At 38.7% G+C, this 14733-nt stretch overlaps 2 protein-coding genes across 4 annotated transcripts in view; both read right to left on the bottom strand.

Moving 5' to 3' along the window:
* The window catches only part of evla (Enah/Vasp-like a), a 42776-nt gene extending 37316 nt beyond the window's left edge, over nt 1-5460 (bottom strand). The window contains exon 1 of the mRNA XM_053510447.1: nt 4809-5460. Coding sequence (XP_053366422.1) covers nt 4809-4813 — 5 coding nt within the window. The 5' untranslated portion in view covers nt 4814-5460. The remainder of the gene's footprint in view (nt 1-4808) is intronic.
* A 2892-nt stretch (nt 5461-8352) lies between these two features.
* The window catches only part of eml1 (EMAP like 1), a 47684-nt gene continuing 41303 nt past the window's right edge, over nt 8353-14733 (bottom strand). For all 3 annotated transcript variants that reach the window (XM_053509535.1, XM_053509534.1, XM_053509533.1), the window contains 10 exons: nt 14565-14716; nt 14318-14443; nt 12808-12939; nt 12559-12626; nt 12173-12261; nt 11934-12031; nt 10511-10598; nt 10302-10397; nt 9979-10109; nt 8353-9862 (listed from right to left, as the gene is read on the bottom strand). In XM_053509535.1, the coding sequence (XP_053365510.1) occupies nt 9737-9862; nt 9979-10109; nt 10302-10397; nt 10511-10598; nt 11934-12031; nt 12173-12261; nt 12559-12626; nt 12808-12939; nt 14318-14443; nt 14565-14716 (1106 nt within the window). In that variant the 3' untranslated portion in view covers nt 8353-9736. The remainder of the gene's footprint in view (nt 9863-9978; nt 10110-10301; nt 10398-10510; nt 10599-11933; nt 12032-12172; nt 12262-12558; nt 12627-12807; nt 12940-14317; nt 14444-14564; nt 14717-14733) is intronic.

Consider the following 14733-nt stretch of genomic DNA (forward strand, 5'->3'; position numbering starts at 1 on the left):
TGTTAGTGGTTGGTGGGTTTCCTCCAGGCATTCTGGTTTCCTCCCACGGTCCAAATCGGCGTTTCCAAACTGCCCATAATGTGAGTGTGCACATTCCTCGTGCCCCTGAGGATCCATGTCTTTCCACAACCCTGTACAGATTAAGTGGTATAGAGACTGAGTGAGTGAGGGTATGAGTAACTGCTTTATATCAATTTAGATAAATTGGAATATTTTTTGTAACTATTCTTTATAGTAGTCATTGGTCTTCGAGTATGGATCTTTAACAGGCGGCACGGAGGCTTAGTGGTTAGCACTGTCGCCTTGGACCTCCAGGGTCCTGTGTGGCATGAGGTTGCATCTTCTTTCCTTGCTTGGTGGGTTTTCTCCCACAGTCCAGAGACATGCAGATAAATTGCCAAAATTGTGAATGAGAATAGAGCGTCTATCCCAACCCCTTAAGTTACTGCCAAAGAAACTACAAATATATCTACAGACTGGGGAGTATCTGGTGCATGAAGGGCATGTGGATGGACCAAAATGCCGAAATAAATAATAAGTGAAAAGGAGGAACTTGCATAAGGTGAACACAAGCAGAATCTGAACCGCACAGTATCCTGAAGGATGACCGATTATAAAAGCAACACTGTGCTGACTTTCTAATTAGCAAACCTTGCTTTTGTGACATTGTCGTGATACAAAACGAGTCGTCAAACTACAGTATGTCATTCTGATGTACAAGCGATGCGAAGCAAACGATGGAACGGATGAAAATAATCCTAACAGGAAGTCCACATCTTAACAGGAAAAAAGACAGGCCAAAAACTTGAAAGGATGTCCAAGTAGCTTCATTTTTGAAGGACATAGTTAAAGGTGCTTAAGGTTTTCATTACATTGAAGAATGCATGACTTGTAATTTTGAGATCAACATCATAAGCAAGTATAAAAATAAGGAGAAAATGATCATGACAACAGTGTTATCATTTTCACATGTGTTTATTGGCATGTGGTAAAGACCTTCGAGACATAGCCTCTGATGATTTTTCTGCCTCTAGAGACCCTTCACTACTACACCTGTGGCGTCTGAAAATATCACCAAACACACATGAACAGACTACGCACATAGACACATAACACAGGCCCTTTATGAGTCACTCGAGCAAACGCTCTCACAGTCAGTCTACAAAAATAGCTCTTCTGAACATTTTTTATATTCCCACTATGCGCATATGGCAGATAGGGGAAAGAATGCAGATTCATCTTACAACGATGGAGCATGACCTCAAAATCTAAAAATAACCCACATCAGAAAGATGTATATGTGTACAGTATATAGTAGGGCGGTAACAAGGCAAACCAGGTCTATCGACTTTGCAGAATAACAGAACACAGTTATAAGAGTAAAAGAACTACCTTTAAATTTCTACATAATCCCCTTCTACACTAATGCACCTATCCAAGTGCTTGGATACCATTAAGAGAGAACGTTTTCTCAGTAAACTAGAACCATGATCAGTCTGCCTGCTTCACGCCAGAAACACTGGCCTCCCGGGAACTCCTCTAATAACCCAAACATGTAGAAATGGCCTGAAGCGTGGTTAGGACTGTATGAGGGATGAGGCAATAACTGCCAGCTGAGTCCCTGTAACGTGTGAGTGGTGTTTGAGAATGATTATGCGTTCTGTTCACATAGAGATTCGTCTCTTCCATTAGTTGTCAATAAGTTACGTCAATTTTCAAGAATCAGGTGTTCTCCACTCGCTGAATATTCACGGGAACGACTGCAGTGGGCCTCAAGCCACCTCGGCCGGGATCGTCATTTACAGATGTATGGAGTTTTGTAAAACATTTACACCTTTTAAATGTTTCACTGCAGTTAGGATTATGGTGGCCGTGAAGTGCAAAACAAATTTAAAAATTCAAAACCAAATTAACAAAACGGAAAACAAATTAAAAACCAAATAACAAAACCCAAAACTATTTTTTTGGAGGGGGGGAGTTTTGTTGTTTTGTTGTTTGTTTTTGTTATTTTGTTTTTGGATTTGTTAATTTGGTTTTGAATTTTTTAATTTGTTTTCCGTTTTGTTAATTTGTATTGCACTTCTCGGCCAGTCAGATACAAACCGGAAAAGGTAGGTATAGTTTGTGAATGAAATGCTTAACGCTAATTGAACAAGACATCTGTCACTCGAGATATACAGGAAGTACTGTAGTAGCGGTAGATTTGTGTGTGTTTGAATGTGCAAACATTATTGTGGTTTCAAATATGGCGTTCTTACGGTGGCCCTGAAGTCAGTTTTGTTAATTTTTTTGCACTTCACGGCCATCATAGTTTAAAGTGAAGCAGAACACATAAGAAACAAAGATAAAGAAACATGTTCCTACTTTCTGTATTTCTCGAGTGACAGATGTCTCGTCCAATCAGCGGTAAGCATTTCATTCGCAAACTATACCTACCTTTTCCGGTTTATATCTGAAAGGCCGAGAAGTGCAATACAACTTAACAAATCCGAAAACAAATTAACAAATTGAAAAACCAAATCAACAAATCCGAAAACAAAATAACAAAACCAAAAACAAAACAACAAACCCCCCCTCCAAAAATATTTTTTTGGGGTTTGGTTATTTGGTTTTTAATTTGTTTTCCGTTTTGTTAATTTGTATTGCACTTCCGGCCAGTCAGATATTAGTTATTTTGTTTTCCGTTTTGTTAATTTGGTTCTGAATTTGTTATTTTGTTTTGGGTTTTGTTATTTTGTTTTCAGTTTTGTTAATTTGTTTTGCACTTCACGGCCACCGTATAGGATCCTCATGAACGTTCTGTTGCTGAAGTCTTTTGTAAATGTAAGTCAGTTTCATGCCTTTGTTTACGAGAAATTCATCACGAGCCCCTGTTTGCCTTGAACGTCCCTACAGAGGTCATGAGCTGGTATTGCGTGCTATTTAATCCTGTCAACAATTAAAAAAGGAAGGCTATAAAGAGAAAGGAAACTTGGATATGAGACAGTATGATCAGCACAGGTTTTAGCTGGTGGTTTACATGGAATGAAAATGTGTATAAATAATTCAATCACTGGCAATAGTTTATCTATTTGCTTGAAATATATTTATGGCAAAAAAAAAGTTACATTAACGACTTTAATGTATTGGTGTTAAAGTTTGTTTTGCTTTTACCAAACAAAATTACTTTTAGATGTTACAGTGTTACAGCGGGTGGTATTGCCCCCCCCCACAGCTTCAGGGTCCCCAGCCCGATTTTAAGCGAAAGTGATTTCTTCCATGATTCATCTGGTTTTTTTCAGCATTCCAGCAGGTGTACTGGCACTTTAAATTGCCACCAGGTAACTAAATGTATGAATATGTATGTGTGTGTCAAGTCTTCCTGGAATACGCTTTGAATTCACTGCTACTTTACCTTCCATGTTTCTTTCTCTCCTCTTGAACATACTAAGGTGAGAGACCCTATTTCAAGAATAACCCAGCCTTGGATACCATAGACTTGTACATAGAAATGTCTGATGTATTTATAAAGAACCCGATGATCATACTGAACAACCTTTCAACATACTCAGTTCTGTTCGACTTTATAGTAAAGAATTAATGATCGTAATAATCCCACTATCCGATAATAACCAGAATATGATTGGAATATGAATGAACATTTCCTACTGAGTCTGAGTTTATTTCATTTCCTTGCCACTGTCTGCTCTGTGCACAATGCGTTGCTTGTTTTAAATCTAAATCTACATCAAGATTTCAGTGAAGCAGGAATCTGACAATGGAATCTGATGAAGCTTTTCAAAATAGACAATGTCTTTAGTGGCAATGAACTGAAAGTCTTTAGGGACAATGAATTAATGAACAGAACTATTATTCCCAAACGTGCTTGTTTATAGGTGACTTTATTATCAGACAATAAAGTCGCCTTGCACCTCCAGGGTCGAGGGTTCGAGACCTGACTCGGGTCTGTGTGCATGGAGTTTGCATGTTCCTTTGTTTCCTCTCACAGTCCAAAGACATACAATTAGGCTAATTGGCTACCGCTTAACCAAAATTGTGTGTCTGTGCCCTGTGATGGATTGGCACCCCGTCCAGTCTGTACCCGCCTCACTTACCCCTAAGTGTCCTGCGATGTGCTCCAGGCCCCCTGTGTTCAGGATAAAGCGGTATAGAAGATGAGTGAGTGAGTTTGTTTATAGACATTCCAAAATTTGTGGAGGAAAAAAAAAATCCTGGATGTGTTTGTGCGTTTCTTCTTTTAAGAATCCAGCATCCCTACTCAACATCCGAGTCGTGACGTCATCAAGACTTATCGCGTCGCCTGACTGTCACTACAATGACATCATTTTGATACAATGTGTTACATTTAGTGCACATTGATCATCCTGTTAAAGGCAGCAGATTGTATGACGGTATTTGCAGTGTCTACAATTATTTCTTAATAATAATAATAATAGGGTTAGCATCGCCTATACACGAGCGCGTCTCGATCACAAAGCATTGAATGCATAGGATATGACATGAATATTATGGATAATTGATGATGATGATGATGATGATGATGATCTTGGGGCGTTGAGTGGACCATTACACACCCTGATTTCTGTCAGCACAACAGCAGGACAGGTGATTTCACAGGCCCTCTGTGTTGTGCATTAGGCAGCACAGACATCTGCAGTTAGATGAGACGCGGATTTAAAAACACATTCCCGCAAATCTCATTCTGTCGTTATTTGTATTGTTATTATTTTTCATTCACGTTTTTAAATGTCGCTCGGATCTGCCGCACACGCTGGCAACAAATAACGCCAAAAGATGTAATGACTTACCTCATTTTATCGGCGTTCTCCACGGGCTATCAGACAATAAAGAGGTAAATCTAAACGCGGTCTGTGTCCCCGCACAATCACCGGCGCATTGAGATCGCGTATAAGCCCCGGGTCAGACGCGCGGATCAGTCGTATAAGATGAAAGCGTTGAGATTTTTTTCTTTTCTTTTTTTTTCTTTTGGTAATAATGGCTCTCAGACGAGGTGATGATAACAGCGCTCCGTCAGTGATGGGCGACACAGCCCTCTTAACAGCTCAGCCAAGTCAGCAGCCTCTGTCTGCATTATAAGGCATTAAATTTCTTCTTATTTATATACCATATATATCTAAAACCAATTCCATGATCAGACAACGGTCGCGCCCATATAACATCGCCGAGTGGCTCGTGCGCTCCGGAGATGCCGTTTTAACTCCCTCCTGAATTTAGGCAAGCCGGTTTGAAGGCAGCGAAGGTAAAGAACCGGGAAACGCTGGCCCCTACTGGTAAGTACGAGTTACTGCAACGTCTGTGTTGTAAGGTGTGGCGGTTATTCTTCTTAGGTTCAATAACTTCTTCACATTACCAACTGCTTTTATTTCATTACACTAAATCTCTCTGTGGTTTTTCGTCCTTTCGCCATCTATTTTAAGTGATCCAGTCAGCTAAGAAACAGCCGACTTTCTTTTTTTGTCTTGCAACGCGCATGCGCGACAGTTTAAGGAGCCGTCACGCGGAGTAGGCGGTGCCCTCTTTGTTGGATTATTAGTACTGTACAATAAAGCAGTACTGTATTCTGTAATGTGCGTTCATATCTCAGGGACTGCACTTATTAACTAATTAATTAATACATATGTACACGGAGGAAGAATTGTAATAATCAGGAGGCTCAGTTATAACTAGACTATATATTATTAAATATAATGCAGAACACATAGGTGGCACTGTGGATTATGTTTAGTACTGTCACTTCACGCCTGCAAGGTTGGGGGTTTAAATCTTGCCTATGTGCTTTGTGCATGTGGAGTTTCCACTGGGCATGTTGCAAGCAGGTTGGCATTTGCTGGTAGTGTGTGAGTGTGTAAGTGTGTGCGGGTTTAAGGATCTCATCCAGAGTGGCCCTTTATTAATAATCACTCACTGTCCATACTGCTGTACAGGGTCGTATAGGGAGCCTGGAGCCTATCTCAGGAGACTTAAGGCATGAGGTAAAGTACACCCTGGACGGTGTGCCAATCCATCACAGGGCACACACATACATACACATGCTTATTCATACACTGTGGGCAATTTTGGAATGTCAGTTAGCCTAATTTGCATGTTTTTGGACTGTGGGAAGAAATCGGGGCACTAGAGGAAACCCACCAAGCATGAGGAGAACATACAAACTCCATGCACACAGACCCAAGGCAGGAATCAAATCTGGACCCTGGAGGTGCAAGGTGACAGTGCCAACCACTACGCCACTTTACCACTGCCGCCCCTTAGTAACAATATAATAATATTAATAATAATTATAATAATAATAATAAGTTTCTTGCTGGTGTAGACTCCAGCCCTATGTGATCGTACTCGAGAAACCGTTTATGGAAAATGGATGGATGTACAGTAGATTAGATGGTACAATTTTTATTTTTTAGATAAAAAAAAAAATTCCGTACTATAGTGCAAATTTATATAGGTAAAACGTCTATATTGTAGCTTCAGTAGCTGTAAATTAGAAACTGTTTTGTTCAGCACTTCAGTACCAGTTTGACCAGCTTGTCTTATGAGATGGCAGCTGGTTGCTGGTCAGACTATGCTGGATGTTTAGCAGGGTTAGCACTAAGACCTCTAAAAATACTCAGTGAGAACCAACTGAGCAGAGATATATCCGTGGCCCGATTTAAACTGGCCCATAAAAAGATGTTATTATCAGTCCACCTTTATATAGCTTCTGTCTGTGAAGAAGGCATTCTGTGTGGCTGAACAAAATATCAGTAACAGTGGAATGAAACAGTGCACATACAATTATAAATACAGATGCACAGATGAGTTATATTAGACTGATTGCAAAATATCAGCATGCAACCCAGCTATAGAAGAGGTATGATGATTAGCTTTTTGAAATGTAAGATTTAGAACATCATGAGACAAAAATTTCAACAGGGGAAGCTTGAATAGCATGTGCACCAATTGCAAAAATCTGGAAATTATTAATGTTTAAAGAGAAATATTTCAAAAGTCATGGCAGCATTTCAGAACTGGACAAGCAGCATCAGCAAAGAGGAACAAAGTTCACCGACAGGAATAGTCTGGCACTAAAGCCCAAAAATTACAATTGTACTGTACAACAAATCACATTTAAATGAATTGAATGAAAATGAAACACCAATTTCAGTCAGATTAGTCTATTTATTTGAAATCATATTCCATTTTGTTGAAAGTACCCAAAGGATCCCTTCAACACTGTCTGCTGTAAACCTACTGTACACAGACAATGATACAGTCAGGGATCCACGATGGTATACGCAGCCATCGAATGGGAATCATTAGGTTCAGTTATACTTTTCATAGTTGTATACCTGCCAACAAACATGAGGCCATTTTCCAGGACCAGGTGCACCCAATACTCTTTCCTGGTGATGTACTGCTGTAAATATTTAAAGGTTGATGAGCATGCTTATTCTATGGCCTTAATCACCAGATTTAAGCATAATTGAATCTTAATGGGAAGGTCTGGAGTGTAGACTGCAAAGCAGATGTCCACGACCATCAGCCTCTCAGCTCTTTGAATACTATATATATGAATGCCATATATGGGCTTCTTTATGTTTATATATTTATAATGGAGCTTTATGGAGATGCCGATTTCCTATTACAGCAGGACTTAGCACCTGCTTACAGTGCCAAAACTACCACTAACTGGTTTGCTGACCATGACATATTACTGTGGTTAACTCACCAGACCTGATTTTCTGTGGGGTATTGTCAAGAGAAAGATGGAAACACCCGACCCAACAATACACGCTCAAAGCTGCTACTAAAGGAACCTTTGAATTGCTGTATTTTAACTATTTCAACTGCTCCCAGCAAGGGGTCACCACAGTGGACCACCCAGTCCACACACAAGCTTGGCACAGGTTTCACACCAGATGCCCTTCTTGGCGCACCCCTCCCATTTTGTCAGGGCTTGGGACTGGCACTGCATCCAGTGGCTGGGGTTTGAACAGGGCCTTCCACATGACAGGCGAGAAACCTATCACTGAGCCATCAGTGCTGGATAGGGTAAAATGATTGCATGTTTTATGATGTTTCTTATGCCTATCAGTTATGTTGGTCTAAGCTCTTTGTTTCCAGCAGTGTAAACTAAGCTTGCTTAATCTTGGTAATGGATTTAAAATACATGTCACATAAGGCCATGAGGTAGCCTTGTTTTAAAAATGAGGTGACACAAAGATATTTTTCTCTATATATAGAATATTACAATTATTGTGTCAAAATGTGTATAAATAAAATACCACATACATCCAGATTTCTAGGTTTGAATGAAGTATCAAAGTTGTTAATGATTAGGATGAGACCAGATTTTTGTTTGACATTTTATTATGCATTCTGCAACAATCATCTACTTACTGTAAATTGCCAGTAACATGCCTAATACCATCATACTGTAGCTACTGATTCATTCATATGTAACGTTCAAGTTCAGCCTACTCATCAATGTTTAAAAAATTGTAACACTCATATTTTTTAAAACAAAATCTTTACATCGTTGCTACATGAAAATCAATACGCAAATGAAAGTCTGAATGGAAAAGTCTTAAAAAATACACCCAAACCTGTGCATGCTAAGACAGAATTGATATACTAACTACAGTCATTAAAAACCCTGATGAGTTTCTCCGTTTTTTTTTTTCAGTGCAAAAGAAATGAAGCATGGTTATTGCCATCAGGCAGTGGAGAGACAGTTCAGCATAGAGTAGTTTAAAATAACTATAATACATTAACCGATTTAAAAATTATTGTTAGTAGTGTTTTATCTAATCCACATGATGACAGTTTGCTCTGTGAGACCTTCAGAAATGAATGAAATACAGTGTATTGCATAATTATTGACACCACCCCCTTGAACTGTACAATTTTTGTAGTGTTACAACCTGGAAATGAAAGGGAATTGATTGAAATTATGTCGTAAATGTACACAAAACACACATAATATTTAAGAATACTGAATTAATTCAACTACTGACTGAGCTAAATGAGTCCAATTTGCAGAGGTTGTAACACTACACAATGTAAGGGGGCGTGGCAGGGTGGGGTTAAATACTTAAGAAAGCTCACCATTTTCATGAACCTGCAGTGAGTTAAGACACTTCATTAATTCTTAATAGAGAGCACATTTATGATGATCTTAGTACCCTAAAGCTACAGTATAAGCTTTTGTGTTGTCAAAGTTTTTTGTTGTTGTTTTTGTTAAATCACAGTGCCGTTGTTGTGTTTTGCAAGTTCCTGCTGTTTCGCTTCTTTTATATACACAATGTCTCTTTAAAGGAAGAGCGAACAGTTCAGGAAGTTTTGGAGACTTCTCACTGAAATTCATTAGTACAGCCATGGTTGCAATACTTCTTGAGGCCAGATGGTGGAGTCATACACCACTGTCTGCTGTAACAGTTTCAAGACAAATTTGTCAGCTTTGGCATCACATAAAATGCATCATGTGTAGAAAAGTTTTTCATATTCATCACTCCAAGGTAAATGTGGGTTGTGTTTGTCAGATGCCGTCTTCATGGCAGATGAGACAGTAAGCTTAGTTTGAACGCTGGCTTTGTGTTTCAGCAAATTGCAAACAATAGCTTAAACTGGCCTGCCTTACTTCATTACACAGGAAAAACCTTCAAATGAGTTCATTCCAATCTAACAGAAATGCGAATAATCCCAGTCGGTTTTCACATATGCTGTCAGTAGTTCTTTAAATTACACGCCACTGCATTACACTCATGTCCTTGCCGCCGGTGGACACCAAATGGCTGTCATCAAACAGGAAGTTAACACTGGTGACGTGACTGCTGTGACCACCATAGACATGACTAGGGGCCTGAGGAAAGAGAGCGAGAAAAAAAAAAGCAGAACAAGTGAGGTACCTAATTTTTTTATTTGTACTGTATAATTATAATGTATGAAGGATAATAAAAACATGTGCCGGTTGCTTACTCTGGATTGAGAGCAGGGGAATGAGAAAAGGTGCACTTTTCCAAAATCGTCCCCAGTGGCGAGAAGCTTTTTCTCACTGGAAGTGCACACGGCATTAATGTCTGTCCCATCAGAACCATCTGGCCACAAGCCTGAGGGAGAGGATAAATTAAATCACCCGGGAACTAACGTTCAAAAATTGTAATCCATACTAATCCATATACAATGAACCAGTGTAGACATTTTAATGAACACATTAAGCACTTTTATTATCGTTTTCAATGAAACCTATTTCATGGGTCTTTGACCAATCTTATAATTACACATTACTGCCTGAAACTCACCAAACACATGAAAGCTCAGCGTGCAGGTAAAGGTAGCCCATGGGATATCTCGGGTAGTTTCCACACTTACTACTTGCTTACACACAGAAGGGATCCCTGGACAAACAAGCACATTATCCAATGAACGCTCAAAAGCTCTTATCTAACAGATGCATAATGCTTTGACCTGTTTAATAGAACTGGTTAATATGAAATGCAGCTGTACTCACAGTAAAGTATCTCATAGTCTCCAGAGTTGGATACCAGATACTGAGAGTCTGTTGACCAGTCTAAATGAGTTATGAAGCTGGAGTGACCCTGCAAAAGACCACAACAAAACTAACAATACTAACCTGCTTTGTAAATTACAATTTACAGGGAAATCCGGAACAAATCCACGCGGAACAACCTGCATACGTATCAGTATTTATAATTGATATGTGATTGTCAGTGGAATCTAAAATTTATTTTGTAACGAAATTTTGACTTGACTCTTGTTTAGAGGTGTTCATTGTTATAGTTTGTTTTGAGTCAACTTTGCGACTACTGATAATAGTGCCAGCTGGAATTTATCTCTAGCTAATGGAGCAGCAGAGCAGCAAACACTTTCCAAAGGTTTAATGTTCAAACAAATATTGCCGTAACACTATAAATTAAACACCAACCAACAAATTAACATCACTGCTACTAATCGAAATATTTCAATATAAACATGCATGTACACTGTCTGGGTTTAAAAAAAAACGTGGTGGCCAATTTATTTATGAAAATGATTCATTATGCTCCCAGAACCATTTTTTCATAATCTGAGTTTTGGAATATGCCAGTGTCATTAGGGAAGTAAAAAAATCCATTGATGGGATTCCTTGGTCATTTAGTACATTCAGGTAGTCAGCTGAATTATTTTATTGCCGAATAACATTGTTGATTCTGGGCCCAATCACCCGAAGCAATCGCAGATAATAACACTGCCTTTAAAGGCTTGTACAGTGGCCACTATATCTAATGCGTGTATAACTTCATTCACTCCCATTCTTATTCTGACATGCCCATCGATCTGGTATAAAGGTCATCTAAATACATTAGACCACATGACTCTTTTTCCATTACTCCAATTCCTGTCTTTATGCTTCCTAGCAAACTGCAGCTTTGTTTCTTATTAGTCTCATTAACAAGTGGTTTTCATATGGCCACACAGCTGGTACCAATCCTGTGGTTTTTGTCACATTATATTGTGGAAATGTTCTTACATTCAATAATAAACATAGCTGTGGTTTGACTGATGATTTTTTTATGACGCAAGTGTTTGAATGATCTCTATTCGCGATTCTTTCCCGACTACAATTCTCCCACAGAGTTGATGATTCACCTTTATCCTTCAAAGTTTTAATAAAATGTTGGACAGTTCTTAACCCAATTCCAGTAATGTTCCAAATCTTCTTAGTTTATAACCTTATTATTTAAAACTGTCACATTACATTAGTGTGTAATGCATATTTTTGCACAAATACAGTTTTTTTTTGGTAAAAATAAAAAAACAAACAATTGTCAATTGTGGTCATTTGAAGGGACATAAAAGACATTAAAACATAATCATTTGAAAGACAACAGTTGACATGGATGATAATATTTTTAAAATGTTACGAAACATACTGAGCATTTTCCCACTCGACTGTACTTCTTGCCATTCTCAGCCACCGCATAAATGTAGATGTAATTGTCATGTGACCCAATGGCAAGGAAATTACCATCTGAAAGACAAAATGTTCAATGCAGTTTAATGTGAGGGTCATGTGCACTGACATTCAGCAAATTTTCCTGGATTCATTACTTTTTAAAAAAAAATGATGGAGTGGGAAAATATCTGTAGTGGCTGTCAGACAAATCCTTACCTGGAGAAAAACGCATAACTGAGAGCTGTTCATTTCCATCTGTATGAACTGTGACTAGATCCTTAGTTTCGGTATCCAGAACAAGCCACCTGTCCATACAATTAGAACAGCATAAAGGACCATATAAAAACTCTGCTTGGAGCATTTTTAAACACTTCAATTGTTATTAGTCTTGTTTCGTTTGATATGTTGATGACTGTTTCATGAATATTAATCATTTTAAAGGATATCTGGACAATGAACCCGGACTAGTCCTGTCTCTGTGTATTACATTTGCATAATGATGATGCGTTTAGGGTCTCCCATGTAATAGACTATTAGAAATTTGCCAGAACAATAATGACATGTCAGAGACCTCATTGCTGTGAAGGGACAGCCTCTCTCACCTGCCAGTCTGTGTTCCTATGGCAACGATTGCTCCAGAAGGATGGAAGCCTGCAGACTGTGCAGCATCCTGTCCACATAAACACAATCACAGACCTCAATCATAGCTACCAATCACACAAAGTTCAACCTAGACTTGGACACTGCATCCTGATAATATTCCAGGAGCTCATAAAGTCAATACAATTTCTTCACTGAGACGAGTACAATATATTTTAAAATATGTGGTGCATGCTGTGGTTTCTGATCACCTCCAGTGTCTTGGTCCAGAGTGGCTGATGGGATTCAGAGTCCCACAAACTGACCAGTTTATCATGACCACAGGTGAGGAACTGCAGCTTCAGTGGGTGCACAGCTAAGCCCCATAACTCATCAGTATGTCCCTGAAAACAACCATATATATATATTTTTTTTAAAGAATAGCAATGTTTCACACCTTGGTTTACTTGGATACTGTAGAACTGCCTCCCTAATAATCAAGCAAAATTATGCTCACACTGTACATCTCTTGAACAGAGTACTGTTTGATTTTATAGTATATAGTTGTAGATAAGTAATGCTTTAAAATGCCACTACTGTGCCCAGAGGATTAGGGTTTCCTTTTGAATGCCATTCCTTTTCATCCTCCTCATCTTGCCCGGAGAAGAATTTCCTAGCCACGTTCATTCATAATCTACAGTACTGTGCAGAAGTCTAGATCTTTCCCTCATGTCTTATATTTTTCTAAGAGCCTTGACATTCTTACATTTTTTTATGTAGTCTTAAGGAATAGTTCTCCAGACATGAAGCTTTTTGTTTTTTGCTCTCCTTCCATTCAATCCCCGTACCTAATCAGTTTCAGAGAATTTTTTTTTTGTTTGTTTGTTAAGCCACACAGTGACCAATTAAATCACTTATTTATGCACTCATCATTCACACCGCTTTGTCCTGTGTACAAAAGCCTATCCCAGGAGACTTAGGGCACAAGGCAGGGTACACCCTGGACAGGGCGCCAATCCATCGCAGGGCACACACACACGCTACGGGCGATTTGGGGAACACCAATTAGCCTAATCTGCATGCCTTTGGACTGTGGGAGGAAAGCCACCAACCATGGAGAGAACATGCAAACTCCATGCACACGAAAGCGGGAATTGAACCTGGCCGGAATCAAACCCCGATCACTTATTAAATTATTTAAACATAAAATTAAGAAAACTAAAAACTTAAGGCATGAACCAGTGAGAAACAGGTGCCGATGATGACAGATGATCAAGCCTATGATTAATATACTGATGATGCTAAACCCTGGGTGGTTAAAACAGATGAGAAGGGAAATAAGGTGGCTGCTGAGGTTGTTGTGTGCAGTAAACAACCGATTTTAAAATTGTATCTTTGGGCACTTTGCAGGCTTTTACAGTAAAACATGTTCAAATTTTTTAATGACCGGTGGCTCAAAACATTGTTTTATATATATTGTTCTACATCTCCCTTCTGATTTCAGTAAAACTGCTTCTTAATAAAAATATAATAAAAAAAAAATTATATTAAGCTTAAATATAGACTAAAATGTAGAAAATAAAGAAATAGTTGAGTTGTGTTTACAATAATTACTTTTAGGAAAGCTATTAATTAAATTATGTAAAATTCAGATCAGATTTTTCACCTATGGCTTATTACTGAATTATTTCTACAAGACAATCAGATATAAAGTGAACTAAGAAAAAACTTTGTTTTTAAGTGAAAGCTTTCTATATAGCCTTAAGATAGTTCTGGACTCACCTGTGTAATAGGGGTGAAATCCCCATTCAGATTTCCCAGCAGGATGTAGTTTTTGGTTGTTCCAATGAGAATCGTTTCTCCTTTTCCTTCAGCAATTGTGCGAATAGGCCCATACACTTCAGGAACCTAAAAAAAAAAAACATACATTGATGAACAACTAATTATTAGTCATTAGTCTAGTTTAACATTAAATATGAAATAATCATAATTTTATTCTATTCACTGAGGTGACATAACTGTGTCTCACCTCCACCATATGAATCTTCTGGAAGTTTCCATCCCAGGAAGTCAGCTTACGGTCTTTTCCACCCGAAACCAATGTGCCATCTCTCAGCATGCACAGTGCGAAGACGCTGCTTTCGTGTGCACCCAGAATGGGCAAAGTAATGCGATTAGAGCCTTCGAGACAGACACAG

This window comes from Clarias gariepinus, chromosome 13 (genome assembly GCF_024256425.1).
Source record: "Clarias gariepinus isolate MV-2021 ecotype Netherlands chromosome 13, CGAR_prim_01v2, whole genome shotgun sequence".
In the NCBI taxonomy this organism is placed as follows: Eukaryota; Metazoa; Chordata; class Actinopteri; order Siluriformes; family Clariidae; genus Clarias; species Clarias gariepinus.